Source organism: Oncorhynchus nerka, linkage group LG20, assembly GCF_034236695.1.
Source record: "Oncorhynchus nerka isolate Pitt River linkage group LG20, Oner_Uvic_2.0, whole genome shotgun sequence".
NCBI lineage: Eukaryota > Metazoa > Chordata > Actinopteri > Salmoniformes > Salmonidae > Oncorhynchus > Oncorhynchus nerka.
Window position 1 is genome coordinate 22,410,637 of NC_088415.1, and position 17,420 is coordinate 22,428,056.

Genomic DNA, 17,420 nt, shown 5'->3' on the forward strand with positions numbered 1-17,420 from the left:
AAAGGAACCTAGGACAGGAACCTAGGAAGAAACCTAGAGAGGAACCAGGCTCCGAGGGGTGCCTAGTCCTCTTCTGGCTGTGCTGGGTGGAGATTATAACAGAACATGGCCAAGATGTTCAAACGTTCATAGATGACCAGCAGGGTCATTTAATATAATCACAGTGGTTGTAGAGGGTACAACAGGTCAGCACCTCAGGAGTAAATGTCAGTTGACTTTTCATAGCCGATCATTCAGTTAGAGACAGATGTCTTATGTATGTATACAGTCATTTACAGACATATGGAGACATTCAAAGAACATATAGCAATCTTTAGTACTATTCACCCTATCTTTCTACTTTTGTACATTTTGTACCTTCAGACACTGATTTCAGATCAGTCTGTATAACCCTAATCCTAACCTCAACATATTGAATGTGAGCCAGAAGCTGATATTGTATCTGTGATGAGGGTCTGACTCTGTCTGTTAGCATGTGACATTCCATCCCTGACTAGTTGCCAGGTCTGGTCAGTCGTAACTATAACCCTGTGCCCTTTCACACACTCTCCCATTGGATTTATATTGTGATAGAGAGTCACACGCACACGCACACACACACACACACACACACACACACTTTACCATCCAGATGTTGATGAATATGATGAATATTAATTATACATGATTCTGAATTTCTGCCTGGCAGGGACAATTATCCTCTTCTATTTAGATGTTTTGCATTCTTCCCCTCCCAGGGTTGTCAATGGTTACCAGAGTTGTTCAGGGGGACACAGTTCTCTCCCAGCCAGGTCCCTGTTATTATGTCTCAGTTGACACCCTATTCCCTACATAGTGTTCGTACATGTATAGAACGAACCCAGGAAGATCAACCCTGCTCGACTAATGGGTATCTAGCTCAACTAGATGGAACAGCCACTATGCTGATAATGGAACTAGAACAAGCACATCCTCTGAACAAAGAGACATCTCCAATCTCCAATACAAACATGACTAACTATGTGAAAACATGGAGTAACCTTGGTGCCAGGCTGTTGCTGCTGTAGCTTTCTTGCCAATGTTGTCTAGCCAATGTTGTCTTGCCAATGTTTGGCATGGATCCATCCAATTGCAAAGCAGTCGGCTGAAGCAGAAACAGACTGTCAATCAAGCTAGGATGGGGAAAATAAAGACCTAGCAACATTTCTAAAGGCAAAATATCTATACCAAAATGTGTTTCCACAAACCCCTGCTTTCCTGGGTGATGTCAGACTGCGGCAGCCTTCTGATTGGTTTATAAATGAAGGTTTTATTGTCATGAGGACTGTTCGGTTTGTTTTGTTCTGTAGCAGGAGGAGCTTGAGTGTGACTTTGGGAGTGAGCAGCGGTACGAGGCTCGATGGCTGAACAGTGTCTCAGAGGTCAAGTGCAGTGGAGTGATGGTGAGTACAACCAATCACCTTCCTAGGAGCATGTGTCACTCAACACAATCTTGGTGAAGGTGCCAGTCAGAAATAAGATGTTTAGTGTATGGCCAATCAAAGCCATGCTTACTGGTTGTGTATGGTGAAATGGCCAATCAGCGAGCTTGTTTCTGTCCATGTAGCTGACCACAGTGGAGAGGAGTCAGGTGTTTCAGCTCAGCCTGCGGAGAAAGGGACACCTGGACAAATACATTGACAGCCCTAAACCCATGAATGGTAAGAATATACACGCGCACACACACACACGCACACACACACACACACACACACACACACACAACACCACAAGCCTACTCCCAGATTCTCAATGTTAACAGGCCATGTATTTGCCATGTGAGCCCTGAGAGCAGAAGAACTGACCTACAGCCAGAAGAACTGCATACTTTACTACAGGACTAATGCTTCATACCATACTCACTGCTCAGTCATCAAGCACAAATGGTTTCTCTGTGGGAGGTGCTGGAACATGCACATGCACATCTGTTTCTCTGGGCTTCTGTTATGTCTTCCCTCTCTGTTTCTCTGGGTTTCTGTTGTCTTCCCTCTCTGTTTCCCTGGGTTTCTGTTATGTCTTCCCTCTCTGTTTCTCTGGGCTTCTGTTATGTCTTCCCTATCTGTTTCTCTGGGTTTATGTTGTCTTCCCTCTCTGTTTCTCTAGTTTTATGTTATGTCTTCCCTCTCTGTTTCTCTGGGTTTCTGTTGTCTTCCCTCTCTGTTTCTCTGGGTTTCTGTTATGTCTTCCCTCTCTGTTTCTCTGGGTTTCTATTATGTCTTCCCTCTCTGTTTCTCTGGGCTTCTGTTATGTCTTCCCTCTCTGTTTCTCTGGGTTTCTGTTATGTCTTCCCTCTCTGTTTCTCTAGTTTTATGTTATGTCTTCCCTCTCTGTTTCTCTGGGTTTCTGTTATGTCTTCCCTATCTGTTTCCCAGGGTTTCTGTTATGTCTTCCCTCCCTGTTTCCCTGGGTTTCTGTTATGTCTTCCCTCTCTGTTTCTCTGGGCTTCTGTTATGTCTTCCCTCTCTGTTTCTCTAGGTTTATGTTATGTCTTCCCTCTCTGTTTCTCTGGGTTTCTGTTATGTCTTCCCTCCCTGTTTCTCTGGGCTTCTGTTATGTCTTCCCTCTCTGTTTCTCTAGTTTATGTTATTTCTTCCCTCTCTGTTTCTCTGGGTTTCTGTTATGTCTTCCCTATCTGTTTCTCTGGGCTTCTGTTGTCTTCCCTCTCTGTTTCTCTGGGTTTCTGTTATGTCTTCCCTCTCTGTTTCTCTAGTTTTATGTTATTTCTTCCCTATCTGTTTCTCTGGGCTTCTGTTATGTCTTCCCTATCTGTTTCTCTGGGTTTATGTTGTCTTCCCTCTCTGTTTCTCTGGGTTTCTGTTGTCTTCCCTCTCTGTTTCCCTGGGTTTCTGTTATGCCTTCCCTCTCTGTTTCTCTGGGCTACTGTTATGTCTTCCCTCTCTGTTTCCCTGGGTTTCTGTAATGTCTTCCCTCTCTGTTTCCCTGGGTTTCTGTTATGTCTTCCCTCTCTATTTCCCAGGGTTTCTGTTATGTCTTCCCTCTCTGTTTCCCTGGGTTTCTGTTATGTCTTCCCTCTCTGTTTCTCTGGGTTTCTGTTATGTCTTCCCTCTCTGTTTCTCTGGGTTTCTATTATGTCTTCCCTCTCTGTTTCTCTGGGCTTCTGTTATGTCTTCCCTCTCTGTTTCTCTGGGTTTCTGTTGTCTTCCCTATCTGTTTCTCTAGTTTTATGTTATGTCTTCCCTATCTGTTTCTCTGGGCTTCTGTTATGTCTTCCCTCTCTGTTTCTCTGGGCTTCTGTTATGTCTTCCCTCTCTGTTTCTCTGGGTTTCTGTTATGTCTTCCCTCTCTGTTTCTCTGGGCTTCTGTTATGTCTTCCCTCTCTGTTTCTCTGGGTTTCTGTTATGTCTTCCCTCTCTGTTTCTCTGGGTTTCTATTATGTCTTCCCTCTCTGTTTCCCTGGGTTTCTGTTATGCCTTCCCTCTCTGTTTCTCTGGGCTACTGTTATGTCTTCCCTCTCTGTTTCCCTGGGTTTCTGTAATGTCTTCCCTCTCTGTTTCCCTGGGTTTCTGTTATGTCTTCCCTCTCTATTTCCCAGGGTTTCTGTTATGTCTTCCCTCTCTGTTTCCCTGGGTTTCTGTTATGTCTTCCCTCTCTGTTTCTCTGGGTTTCTGTTGTCTTCCCTCTCTGTTTCTCTGGGTTTATGTTATGTCTTCCCTCTCTGTTTCTCTAGTTTTATGTTATGTCTTCCCTCCCTGTTTCTCTGGGCTTCTGGTATGTCTTCCCTCTCTGTTTCTCTAGTTTATGTTATTTCTTCCCTCTCTGTTTCTCTGGGTTTCTGTTATGTCTTCCCTCTCTGTTTCTCTGGGCTTCTGTTATGTCTTCCCTCTCTGTTTCTCTGGGTTTATGTTGTCTTCCCTCTCTGTTTCTCTGGGTTTCTGTTGTCTTCCCTCTCTGTTTCTCTAGTTTTATGTTATGTCTTCCCTCTCTGTTTCTCTGGGTTTCTGTTGTCTTCCCTATCTGTTTCTCTAGTTTTATGTTATGTCTTCCCTCTCTGTTTCTCTGGGTTTTTGTTGTCTTCCCTCTCTGTTTCTCTAGATTTATGTTATGTCTTCCCTATCTGTTTCTCTGGGCTTCTGTTATGTCTTCCCTCTCTGTTTCTCTGGGCTTCTGTTATGTCTTCCCTCTCTGTTTCTCTGGGCTTCTGTTATGTCTTCCCTCTCTGTTTCCCTGGGTTTCTATTATGTCTTCCCTCTCTGTTTCTCTGGGCTTCTGTTATGTCTTCCCTCTCTGTTTCTCTGGGTTTCTGTTGTCTTCCCTATCTGTTTCTCTAGTTTTATGTTATGTCTTCCCTCTCTGTTTCTCTGGGTTTTTGTTGTCTTCCCTCTCTGTTTCTCTAGTTTTATGTTATGTCTTCCCTCTCTGTTTCTCTGGGTTTTTGTTGTCTTCCCTCTCTGTTTCTCTAGTTTTATGTTATGTCTTCCCTCTCTGTTTCTCTGGGTTTCTGTTATGTCTTCCCTCTCTGTTTCTCTGGGCTTCTGTTATGTCTTCCCTCTCTGTTTCTCTGGGTTTCTGTTATGTCTTCCCTCTCTGTTTCTCTGGGTTTCTATTATGTCTTCCCTCTCTGTTTCTCTGGGCTTCTGTTATGTCTTCCCTCTCTGTTTCTCTGGGCTTCTGGTATGTCTTCCCTCTCTGTTTCTCTGGGCTTCTGTTATGTCTTCCCTCTCTGTTTCTCTGGGTTTCTGTTATGTCTTCGCTATCTGTTTCTCTAGGTTTATGTTATGTCTTCCCTCTCTGTTTCTCTGGGTTTCTGTTATGTCTTCCCTCTCTGTTTCTCTGGGTTTCTGTTGTCTTCCCTCTCTGTTTCCCTGGGTTTCTGTTGTCTTCCCTCTCTGTTTCTCTGAGCTTCTGTTATGTCTTCCCTCTCTGTTTCTCTGAGTTTCTGTTATGTCTTCCCTCTCTGTTTCCCTGGGTTTCTGTTATGTCTTCCCTCTCTGTTTCTCTGGGTTTCTGTTGTCTTCCCTCTCTGTTTCTCTGGGTTTCTGTTATGTCTTCCCTCTCTGTTTCTCTAGTTTTATGTTATGTCTTCCCTCCCTGTTTCTCTGGGCTTCTGGTATGTCTTCCTCTCTGTTTCTCTAGTTTATGTTATTTCTTCCCTCTCTGTTTCTCTGGGTTTCTGTTATGTCTTCCCTCTCTGTTTCTCTGGGCTTCTGTTATGTCTTCCCTCTCTGTTTCTCTGGGTTTATGTTGTCTTCCCTCTCTGTTTCTCTGGGTTTATGTTGTCTTCCCTCTCTGTTTCTCTAGTTTTATGTTATGTCTTCCCTCTCTGTTTCTCTGGGTTTCTGTTGTCTTCCCTATCTGTTTCTCTAGTTTTATGTTATGTCTTCCCTCTCTGTTTCTCTGGGTTTTTGTTGTCTTCCCTCTCTGTTTCTCTAGTTTTATGTTATGTCTTCCCTCTCTGTTTCTCTGGGTTTCTGTTATGTCTTCCCTCTCTGTTTCTCTGGGCTTCTGTTATGTCTTCCCTCTCTGTTTCTCTGGGTTTCTGTTATGTCTTCCCTCTCTGTTTCTCTGGGTTTCTATTATGTCTTCCCTCTCTGTTTCTCTGGGCTTCTGTTATGTCTTCCCTCTCTGTTTCTCTGGGTTTCTGTTGTCTTCCCTATCTGTTTCTCTAGTTTTATGTTATGTCTTCCCTCTCTGTTTCTCTGGGTTTTGTTGTCTTCCCTCTCTGTTTCTCTAGTTTTATGTTATGTCTTCCCTATCTGTTTCTCTGGGCTTCTGTTATGTCTTCCCTCTCTGTTTCTCTGGGCTTCTGTTATGTCTTCCCTATCTGTTTCTCTGGGCTTCTGTTATGTCTTCCCTCTCTGTTTCTCTGGGCTTCTGTTATGTCTTCCCTCTCTGTTTCTCTGGGTTTCTGTTATGTCTTCCCTCTCTGTTTCTCTGGGTTTCTATTATGTCTTCCCTCTCTGTTTCTCTGGGCTTCTGTTATGTCTTCCCTCTCTGTTTCTCTTGGTTTCTGTTGTCTTCCCTATCTGTTTCTCTAGTTTTATGTTATGTCTTCCCTCTCTGTTTCTCTGGGTTTACGTTGTCTTCCCTCTCTGTTTCTCTGGGTTTCTGTTGTCTTCCCTCTCTGTTTCTCTAGTTTTATGTTATGTCTTCCCTCTCTGTTTCTCTGGGTTTCTGTTGTCTTCCCTATCTGTTTCTCTAGTTTTATGTTATGTCTTCCCTCTCTGTTTCTCTGGGTTTTTGTTGTCTTCCCTCTCTGTTTCTCTAGTTTTATGTTATGTCTTCCCTATCTGTTTCTCTGGGCTTCTGTTATGTCTTCCCTCTCTGTTTCTCTGGGCTTCTGTTATGTCTTCCCTCTCTGTTTCTCTGGGTTTCTGTTATGTCTTCCCTCTCTGTTTCTCTGGGTTTCTATTATGTCTTCCCTCTCTGTTTCTCTGGGCTTCTGTTATGTCTTCCCTCTCTGTTTCTCTGGGTTTCTGTTGTCTTCCCTATCTGTTTCTCTAGTTTTATGTTATGTCTTCCCTCTCTGTTTCTCTGGGTTTTTGTTGTCTTCCCTCTCTGTTTCTCTAGTTTTATGTTATGTCTTCCCTATCTGTTTCTCTGGGCTTCTGTTATGTCTTCCCTCTCTGTTTCTCTGGGCTTCTGTTATGTCTTCCCTATCTGTTTCTCTGGGCTTCTGTTATGTCTTCCCTCTCTGTTTCTCTGGGCTTCTGTTATGTCTTCCCTCTCTGTTTCTCTGGGTTTCTGTTATGTCTTCCCTCTCTGTTTCTCTGGGTTTCTATTATGTCTTCCCTCTCTGTTTCTCTGGGCTTCTGTTATGTCTTCCCTCTCTGTTTCTCTTGGTTTCTGTTGTCTTCCCTATCTGTTTCTCTAGTTTTATGTTATGTCTTCCCTCTCTGTTTCTCTGGGTTTTTGTTGTCTTCCCTCTCTGTTTCTCTAGTTTTATGTTATGTCTTCCCTCTCTGTTTCTCTGGGTTTCTGTTATGTCTTCCCTCTCTGTTTCTCTGGGCTTCTGTTATGTCTTCCCTCTCTGTTTCTCTGGGTTTCTGTTATGTCTTCCCTCTCTGTTTCTCTGGGTTTCTATTATGTCTTCCCTCTCTGTTTCCCTGGGCTTCTGTTATGACTTCCCTCTCTGTTTCTCTGGGCTTCTGTTATGTCTTCCCTCTCTGTTTCTCTGGGTTTCTGTTATGTCTTCCCTCTCTGTTTCTCTGGGCTTCTGTTATGTCTTCCCTCTCTGTTTCTCTGGGTTTCTGTTGTCTTCCCTATCTGTTTCTCTAGTTTTATGTTATGTCTTCCCTCTCTGTTTCTCTGGGTTTTTGTTGTCTTCCCTCTCTGTTTCTCTAGTTTTATGTTATGTCTTCCCTATCTGTTTCTCTGGGCTTCTGTTATGTCTTCCCTCTCTGTTTCTCTGGGCTTCTGTTATGTCTTCCCTCTCTGTTTCTCTGGGTTTCTGTTATGTCTTCCCTCTCTGTTTCTCTGGGTTTCTATTATGTCTTCCCTCTCTGTTTCTCTGGGCTTCTGTTATGTCTTCCCTCTCTGTTTCTCTGGGTTTCTGTTGTCTTCCCTATCTGTTTCTCTAGTTTTATGTCATGTCTTCCCTCTCTGTTTCTCTGGGTTTTTGTTGTCTTCCCTCTCTGTTTCTCTAGTTTTATGTTATGTCTTCCCTCTCTGTTTCTCTGGGTTTCTGTTATGTCTTCCCTCTCTGTTTCTCTGGGCTTCTGTTATGTCTTCCCTCTCTGTTTCTCTGGGTTTCTGTTATGTCTTCCCTCTCTGTTTCTCTGGGTTTCTATTATGTCTTCCCTCTCTATTTCTCTGGGCTTCTGTTATGTCTTCCCTCTCTGTTTCTCTGGGCTTCTGGTATGTCTTCCCTCTCTGTTTCTCTGGGCTTCTGTTATGTCTTCCCTCTCTGTTTCTCTGGGTTTCTGTTATGTCTTCGCTATCTGTTTCTCTAGGTTTATGTTATGTCTTCCCTCTCTGTTTCTCTGGGTTTCTGTTATGTCTTCCCTCTCTGTTTCTCTGGGTTTCTGTTGTCTTCCCTCTCTGTTTCCCTGGGTTTCTGTTGTCTTCCCTCTCTGTTTCTCTGAGCTTCTGTTATGTCTTCCCTCTCTGTTTCTCTGAGTTTCTGTTATGTCTTCCCTCTCTGTTTCCCTGGGTTTCTGTTATGTCTTCCCTCTCTGTTTCTCTGGGTTTCTGTTGTCTTCCCTCTCTGTTTCTCTGGGTTTCTGTTATGTCTTCCCTCTCTGTTTCTCTAGTTTTATGTTATGTCTTCCCTCCCTGTTTCTCTGGGCTTCTGGTATGTCTTCCCTCTCTGTTTCTCTAGTTTATGTTATTTCTTCCCTCTCTGTTTCTCTGGGTTTCTGTTATGTCTTCCCTCTCTGTTTCTCTGGGCTTCTGTTATGTCTTCCCTCTCTGTTTCTCTGGGTTTATGTTGTCTTCCCTCTCTGTTTCTCTGGGTTTCTGTTGTCTTCCCTCTCTGTTTCTCTAGTTTTATGTTATGTCTTCCCTCTCTGTTTCTCTGGGTTTCTGTTGTCTTCCCTATCTGTTTCTCTAGTTTTATGTTATGTCTTCCCTCTCTGTTTCTCTGGGTTTTTGTTGTCTTCCCTCTCTGTTTCTCTAGTTTTATGTTATGTCTTCCCTATCTGTTTCTCTGGGCTTCTGTTATGTCTTCCCTCTCTGTTTCTCTGGGCTTCTGTTATGTCTTCCCTCTCTGTTTCTCTGGGTTTCTGTTATGTCTTCCCTCTCTGTTTCTCTGGGTTTCTATTATGTCTTCCCTCTCTGTTTCTCTGGGCTTCTGTTATGTCTTCCCTCTCTGTTTCTCTGGGTTTCTGTTGTCTTCCCTATCTGTTTCTCTAGTTTTATGTTATGTCTTCCCTCTCTGTTTCTCTGGGCTTCTGTTATGTCTTCCCTCTCTGTTTCTCTGGGCTTCTGTTATGTCTTCCCTCTCTGTTTCTCTGGGCTTCTGTTATGTCTTCCCTCTCTGTTTCCCTGGGTTTCTGTTATGTCTTCCCTCTCTGTTTCCCAGGGTTTCTGTTATGTCTTCCCTCCCTGTTTCCCTGGGTTTCTGTTATGTCTTCCCTCTCTGTTTCCCTGGGTTTCTGTTATGCCTTCCCTCTCTGTTTCTCTGGGCTTCTGTTATGTCTTCCCTCTCTGTTTCTCTAGGTTTATGTTATGTCTTCCCTCTCTGTTTCTCTGGGTTTCTGTTATGTCTTCCCTCTCTGTTTCCCAGGGCTTCTGTTATTTCTTCCCTCTCTCTTTCCCTGGGTTTCTGTTATGTCTTCCCTCTCTGTTTCCCAGGGCTTCTGTTATGTCTTCCCTCTCTGTTTCTCTGGGTTTCTGTTATGTCTTCCCTCTCTGTTTCCCTGGGTTTCTGTTATGCCTTATCTCTCTGTTTCTCTGGGCTTCTGTTATGTCTTCCCTCTCTGTTTCCCTGTGTTTCTGTTATGTCTTCCCTCTCTGTTTCTCTGGGTTTCTGTTATGTCTTCCCTCTCTGTTTCTCTGGGTTTCTGTTATGTCTTCCCTCTCTGTTTCTCTGGGCTTCTGTTATGTCTTCCCTCTCTGTTTCCCTGGGTTTCTGTTATGTCTTCCCTCTCTGTTTCCCAGGGCTTATGTTATGTCTTCCCTCTCTGTTTCCCTGGGTTTCTATTATGTCTTCCCTCTCTGTTTCCCAGGGCTTCTGTTATGTCTTCCCTCTCTGTTTCTCTGGGTTTTTGTTATGTCTTCCCTCTCTGTTTCTCTGGGTTTCTGTTGTCTTCCCTCTCTGTTTCTCTGGGTTTCTGTTATGTCTTCCCTCTCTGTTTCTCTGGGCTTCTGTTATGTCTTCCCTCTCTGTTTCTCTGGGCTTCTGTTATGTCTTCCCTCTCTGTTTCTCTGGGTTTCTGTTGTCTTCCCTATCTGTTTCTCTAGTTTTATGTTATGTCTTCCCTCTCTGTTTCTCTGGGTTTTTGTTGTCTTCCCTCTCTGTTTCTCTAGTTTTATGTTATGTCTTCCCTCTCTGTTTCTCTGGGTTTCTGTTATGTCTTCCCTCTCTGTTTCTCTGGGCTTCTGTTATGTCTTCCCTCTCTGTTTCTCTGGGTTTCTGTTATGTCTTCCCTCTCTGTTTCTCTGGGTTTCTATTATGTCTTCCCTCTCTATTTCTCTGGGCTTCTGTTATGTCTTCCCTCTCTGTTTCTCTGGGCTTCTGGTATGTCTTCCCTCTCTGTTTCTCTGGGCTTCTGTTATGTCTTCCCTCTCTGTTTCTCTGGGTTTCTGTTATGTCTTCGCTATCTGTTTCTCTAGGTTTATGTTATGTCTTCCCTCTCTGTTTCTCTGGGTTTCTGTTATGTCTTCCCTCTCTGTTTCTCTGGGTTTCTGTTGTCTTCCCTCTCTGTTTCCCTGGGTTTCTGTTGTCTTCCCTCTCTGTTTCTCTGAGCTTCTGTTATGTCTTCCCTCTCTGTTTCTCTGAGTTTCTGTTATGTCTTCCCTCTCTGTTTCCCTGGGTTTCTGTTATGTCTTCCCTCTCTGTTTCTCTGGGTTTCTGTTGTCTTCCCTCTCTGTTTCTCTGGGTTTCTGTTATGTCTTCCCTCTCTGTTTCTCTAGTTTTATGTTATGTCTTCCCTCCCTGTTTCTCTGGGCTTCTGGTATGTCTTCCCTCTCTGTTTCTCTAGTTTATGTTATTTCTTCCCTCTCTGTTTCTCTGGGTTTCTGTTATGTCTTCCCTCTCTGTTTCTCTGGGCTTCTGTTATGTCTTCCCTCTCTGTTTCTCTGGGTTTATGTTGTCTTCCCTCTCTGTTTCTCTGGGTTTCTGTTGTCTTCCCTCTCTGTTTCTCTAGTTTTATGTTATGTCTTCCCTCTCTGTTTCTCTGGGTTTCTGTTGTCTTCCCTATCTGTTTCTCTAGTTTTATGTTATGTCTTCCCTCTCTGTTTCTCTGGGTTTTGTTGTCTTCCCTCTCTGTTTCTCTAGTTTTATGTTATGTCTTCCCTATCTGTTTCTCTGGGCTTCTGTTATGTCTTCCCTCTCTGTTTCTCTGGGCTTCTGTTATGTCTTCCCTCTCTGTTTCTCTGGGTTTCTGTTATGTCTTCCCTCTCTGTTTCTCTGGGTTTCTATTATGTCTTCCCTCTCTGTTTCTCTGGGCTTCTGTTATGTCTTCCCTCTCTGTTTCTCTGGGTTTCTGTTGTCTTCCCTATCTGTTTCTCTAGTTTTATGTTATGTCTTCCCTCTCTGTTTCTCTGGGCTTCTGTTATGTCTTCCCTCTCTGTTTCTCTGGGCTTCTGTTATGTCTTCCCTCTCTGTTTCTCTGGGCTTCTGTTATGTCTTCCCTCTCTGTTTCCCTGGGTTTCTGTTATGTCTTCCCTCTCTGTTTCCCAGGGTTTCTGTTATGTCTTCCCTCCCTGTTTCCCTGGGTTTCTGTTATGTCTTCCCTCTCTGTTTCCCTGGGTTTCTGTTATGCCTTCCCTCTCTGTTTCTCTGGGCTTCTGTTATGTCTTCCCTCTCTGTTTCTCTAGGTTTATGTTATGTCTTCCCTCTCTGTTTCTCTGGGTTTCTGTTATGTCTTCCCTCTCTGTTTCCCAGGGCTTCTGTTATTTCTTCCCTCTCTCTTTCCCTGGGTTTCTGTTATGTCTTCCCTCTCTGTTTCCCAGGGCTTCTGTTATGTCTTCCCTCTCTGTTTCTCTGGGTTTCTGTTATGTCTTCCCTCTCTGTTTCCCTGGGTTTCTGTTATGCCTTATCTCTCTGTTTCTCTGGGCTTCTGTTATGTCTTCCCTCTCTGTTTCCCTGTGTTTCTGTTATGTCTTCCCTCTCTGTTTCTCTGGGTTTCTGTTATGTCTTCCCTCTCTGTTTCTCTGGGTTTCTGTTATGTCTTCCCTCTCTGTTTCTCTGGGCTTCTGTTATGTCTTCCCTCTCTGTTTCCCTGGGTTTCTGTTATGTCTTCCCTCTCTGTTTCCCAGGGCTTATGTTATGTCTTCCCTCTCTGTTTCCCTGGGTTTCTATTATGTCTTCCCTCTCTGTTTCCCAGGGCTTCTGTTATGTCTTCCCTCTCTGTTTCTCTGGGTTTTTGTTATGTCTTCCCTCTCTGTTTCTCTGGGTTTCTGTTGTCTTCCCTCTCTGTTTCTCTGGGTTTCTGTTATGTCTTCCCTCTCTGTTTCTCTGGGCTTCTGTTATGTCTTCCCTCTCTGTTTCTCTGGGTTTTTGTTATGTCTTCCCTCTCTGTTTCTCTGGGTTTCTGTTGTCTTCCCTCTCTGTTTCTCTGGGTTTCTGTTATGTCTTCCCTCTCTGTTTCTCTGGGCTTCTGTTATGTCTTCCCTCTCTGTTTCCCTGGGTTTCTGTTATGTCTTCCCTCTCTGTTTCCCTGGGTTTCTGTTATGTCTTCCCTCTCTGTTTCTCTGGGTTTCTGTTATTTCTTCCCTCTCTGTTTCTCTGGGTTTCTGTTATGTCTTCCCTCTCTGTTTCTCTGGGCTTCTGTTATGTCTTCCCTCTCTGTTTCTCTGGGCTTCTGTTATGTCTTCCCTCTCTGTTTCCCTGGGTTTCTGTTATGTCTTCCCTCTCTGTTTCCCTGGGTTTCTGTTATGTCTTCCCTCTCTGTTTCTCTGGGTTTCTGTTATGTCTTCCCTCTCTGTTTCTCTGGGTTTCTGTTATGTCTTCCCTCTCTGTTTCTCTGGGCTTCTGTTATGTCTTCCCTCTCTGTTTCCCTGGGTTTCTGTTATGTCTTCCCTTTCTGTTTCCCAGGGCTTCTGTTATGTCTTCCCTCCCTGTTTCTCTGGGTTTTTGTTATGTCTTCCCTCTCTGTTTCTCTGGGTTTCTGTTATGCCTTCCCTCTCTGTTTCTCTAGTTTTATGTTATGTCTTCCCTCTCTGTTTCCCAGGGCTTCTGTTATGTCTTCCCTCCCTGTTTCTCTGGGCTTCTGTTATGTCTTCCCTCTCTGTTTCCCTGGGTTTCTGTTATGTCTTCCCTCTCTGTTTCCCTGGGTTTCTGTTATGTCTTCCCTCTCTGTTTCTCTGGGTTTCTGTTATGTCTTCCCTCTCTGTTTCCCTGGGTTTCTGTTATGTCTTCCCTCTCTGTTTCCCTGGGTTTCTGTTATGTCTTCCCTCTCTGTTTCTCTGGGTTTCTGTTATGTCTTCCCTCTCTGTTTCTCTGGGCTTCTGTTATGTCTTCCCTCTCTGTTTCCCTGGGTTTCTGTTATGTCTTCCCTCTCTGTTTCCCAGGGCTTATGTTATGTCTTCCCTCTCTGTTTCCCTGGGTTTCTGTTATGCCTTCCCTCTCTGTTTCTCTGGGCTTCTGTTATGTCTTCCCTCTCTGTTTCACTGGGTTTCTGTTATGTCTTCCCTCTCTGTTTCTCTGGGCTTCTGTTATGTCTTCCCTCTCTGTTTCCCTGGGTTTCTGTTATGTCTTCCCTCTCTGTTTCCCAGGGCTTCTGTTATGTCTTCCCTCTCTGTTTCTCTGGGTTTCTGTTATGTCTTCCCTCTCTGTTTCTCTGGGTTTCTGTTATGTCTTCCCTCTCTGTTTCTCTGGGTTTCTGTTATGTCTTCCCTCTCTGTTTCTCTGGGTTTCTGTTATGTCTTCCCTCTCTGTTTCTCTGGGTTTCTGTTGTCTTCCCTCTCTGTTTCTCTAGTTTTATGTTATGTCTTCCCTCTCTGTTTCCCTGGGTTTCAGTTATGCCTTCCCTCTCTGTTTCTCTGGGTTTCTGTTGTCTTCTCTCTCTGTTTCTCTGGGTTTCTGTTATGTCTTCCCTCTCTGTTTCCCAGGGCTTCTGTTATGTCTTCCCTCTCTGTTTCTCTAGGTTTCTGTTATGTCTTGCCTCTCTGTTTCTCTGGGTTTCTGTTGTCTTGCCTCTCTGTTTCTCTAGGTTTTTGTTATGTCTTCCCTCTCTGTTTCTCTGGGCTTCTGTTATGTCTTCCCTCTCTGTTTCTCTGGGCTTCTGTTATGTCTTCCCTCTCTGTTTCCCTGGGTTTCTGTTATGTCTTCCCTCTCTGTTTCTCTAGGTTTCTGTTATGTCTTCCCTCTCTGTTTCCCTGGGTTTCTGTTGTCTTCCCTCTCTGTTTCTCTGGGTTTCTGTTGTCTTCCCTCTCTGTTTCTCTGGGTTTCTGTAATGTCTTCCCTCTCTGTTTCTCTAGGTTTCTGTTATGTCTTCCCTCTCTGTTTCCCTGGGTTTCTGTTGTCTTCCCTCTCTGTTTCTCTGGGTTTCTGTTGTCTTCCCTCTCTGTTTCTCTGGGTTTCTGTTGTCTTCCCTCTCTGTTTCCCTGGGTTTCTGTTATGTCTTCCCTCTCTGTTTCATAGGTTCAGTATGATATACGCAGCCCGTGCAGTGATGTAATGGAGCCCTTTCAAATAGCCTATGTGTACTAGCAAAATGTATTGTGTTAATAAAGCCCTCCCCTTTGTCCCCTCCCTCTCCCTCTCTCTCTCAGTGGAGGTGTACAACTGTGGGGTCGGCAGTGGGGATTGTTCCCAGTGTTGGGGACGTGAGGACCAGGGTCATCTGTGTGGCTGGTGTGACAACATCTGTAGAACTAGGGATGACTGCCAGTATATGAGTAGTCAGTGTCCTGACCCCGAGATCACCAAGGTAGGAATACACACACACACAATGACCCATCCACAAGATCCATAAGACTGGACACGTCTAACTGTACTGTACATACTCATTCATGCAATTCTCCATCCCGTCATTGTTGACCTAGGGCCTAATTTAGAACAGGAAGTGGTGGTGTGTCACATGGCTCTGCCTTTCCTCTGTATTGTGATTGGGGCTTATTTTGGAAGGGGAAGTGTTATTACAGAGCTTCATTAAACCAAGTCAGTCTAAAACATCACTCTTTACTGTACAACTCCCTGACTGAATGACACCACAGCACAGTCACAGCACTTAGGCACTGGCTCTTATGGAGGAACAAAACAACTGATCTGGAGGGATGACATAGGGCATGGGAACACTTAGCCACTGTCTAACCCTGTCTGTCTGTCTGGGCAAGTGCGTGTGCGTGCGTATGTGTGTGTGTGCGTTTGTGTGTGTGGAGTTCTGTGCATACCATGTCGGTATTGAGCTCGGTACACAGTCACCCACAGAAATAGAATAGAGCAATATACATTACCGATGTGATCACACTACAACCACATTGGTCACGGAAATGAATGTGTTTATTTGGATGCAGATCTCACTGTGGTCAGCACCTAGTGGTCATTAACCCCAGTCAGCTGAACACATGGGTTCAACTCTTCAGTTGGATTCATCTGAGTGACTGTGCTCCTTTCTATCAAGGCTTCTGAATATTTGTGGTTATGTCCCTATGTTTGAACTGCCAGGCATTAAAGAGTGTTTAGAGTTGCAATCAGACCCACTCTGAACGCTGCTGAATGCTGCCTTTATCTGTGCTGCAGACAGGAAGTACGGCTCACATGAGGCTCAGTTGGCCTAAACACTTCCTGTAGATAAAACCTGCCTGGCCTGGCCAAGCAGGGGAACAAAGAAGTCTGACACACACACATGCGCACACACACACACACACACACACACACACACACACACACACACACACACACACACACACACACACACATACACACTAACACTCAACTAATCTATAGCATCTTACACAATGGGTACACCTTCATTCAAAGGCCAGCAAGGGTTTAGAGCCACAACATATAGACCAGTTGACGTTTTTTATGGGGTAGATCCGCTTTAATATTGCAGATAGATTGCAGCTTCCAACAATGTAATTGCCTGCATCATTTCCAATCCCCATACTGAGCTTGTACTCTGGAGCAGGATAGATTTGGAGGTGGAGGGGTCCCACTGGGCGGTGTGTTTTTGGCAACAAGTGCTCTTACCCTCCAGCATGACCCTCTCCTGCAAGACATATATGGTCGGAATTTTTTTGGATATACAGTACCAGTCAAAAGTTTGGACACACCTACTCATTCAATGGTTTTTCTTTATTTTTGTTTTCTACATTGTAGAATAATAGTGAAGACATCAAAACGATGAAATAACACATATGGAATCATGTAGTAACCAAAAAAGTGTGAAACAAATCAGGCGTAACAACACATGCACAGGATCGGTACATCCGAACATCACACCTGCGGGACAGGTACAGGATGGCAACAACAACTTCCCGAGTTACTCCAGGAACGCACAATCACTATATCAGTGCTCAGCCTGTCCGCAATAGGCTGAGAGAGGCTGGACTGAGGGCTTGTAAGGCAGGTCATCACCAGACTTCACCGGCAACAATGTCACCTTTGGGCACAAACCCACCGTCGCTGGAGCAAACAGGACTGGCAAAAAGTGCTCTTCACTGACGAGTCGTAGTTTTGTCTCACCGAGGGTGATGGTCGGATTCACGTTTATCGTCGAAGGAATGAGCATTACACTGAGGCTTGTACTCTGGAGCAGGATAGATTTGGAGGTGGAGGGTCCATCATGGTCTGGGGCGGTGTGTCACAGCATCATTGGACTGAGCTTGTTATCATTGCAGGCAATCTCAACGCTGTGCGTTACAGGGAAGACATCCTCCCCCCTCATGTGGTACCCTTCCTGCAGGCACATCCTGACATGACCCTCCAGCATGACCCTCCTGCAAGACAGGAATGCTAGTGTTCTACCATGGCCAGCGAAGAGCCCGGATCTCAATCCCATTGAGCACGTCTGGGACCTGTTGGATCGGAGAGTGAGGGCTACGACCATTCCCCCAGAAATGTCCTGGAATTTGCAGGTGCCTTGGTGGAAGAGTGGGGTAACATCTCACAGCAAGAACTGGCAAATCTGGTGCAGTCCATGAGGAGGAGATGCACTGCAGTACTTAATGCAAATACTGACTTACTTTTGATTTTGACCCCCCTTTTGTCCAGGGACACTATTCAATTTCTGTTAGTCACATGTCTGTGGAACTTGTTCAGTTTATGTCTCAGTTGTTGAATCTTGTTATGTTCATACAAATATTTACACGTTATGTTTGCTGAAAATAAACGCAGTTTCTTTTTTTGCTGAGTTTATATATACACATCTTCTTCTTTCCCCCCCCCACTAACCTTCCACCCCTCCCCTAATTGGAGTAAACTAATGAACAACAACACTTAAGATTCTACTTCCAGCCTTTACATACTATATACATTTTATATAGTAAAATGTATATAGTAAAATAGTCAAATGTCAAAATCTATTTCTGAAGATCATGCAGTTAGATTTATTTTTGCCGTATATTTTTAACTGCTGTTTCACAAAAGTTTTTAACCGATATACATTTGACTGACATGGCATATTTTACATGAGTTATCGTGTTGTTATTAGTACCACCATTCAGCTCCACTCAACCCATCCCATCTATATCCTAACACCATCCATACTGGATTTATTTTTGCCATATATTTTAAAACTGTGCTCTGATGTGTCACAAAAGTTCTGATCCTTTCTATTCTCATAGTTTCTACAGATTGTAAATGAAAGATTAATACAATTCTAAAAGTAATA

At 44.2% G+C, this 17,420-nt stretch overlaps 1 protein-coding gene across 1 annotated transcript in view; it reads left to right on the forward strand.

Moving 5' to 3' along the window:
• The window catches only part of LOC115102076 (plexin-D1-like), a 127,305-nt gene that overhangs the window by 32,422 nt on the left and 77,463 nt on the right, over window positions 1-17,420 (forward strand). The window contains exons 10-12 of the mRNA XM_029621637.2: window positions 1,329-1,421; window positions 1,586-1,679; window positions 14,356-14,513. Coding sequence (XP_029477497.1) covers window positions 1,329-1,421; window positions 1,586-1,679; window positions 14,356-14,513 — 345 coding nt within the window. The remainder of the gene's footprint in view (window positions 1-1,328; window positions 1,422-1,585; window positions 1,680-14,355; window positions 14,514-17,420) is intronic.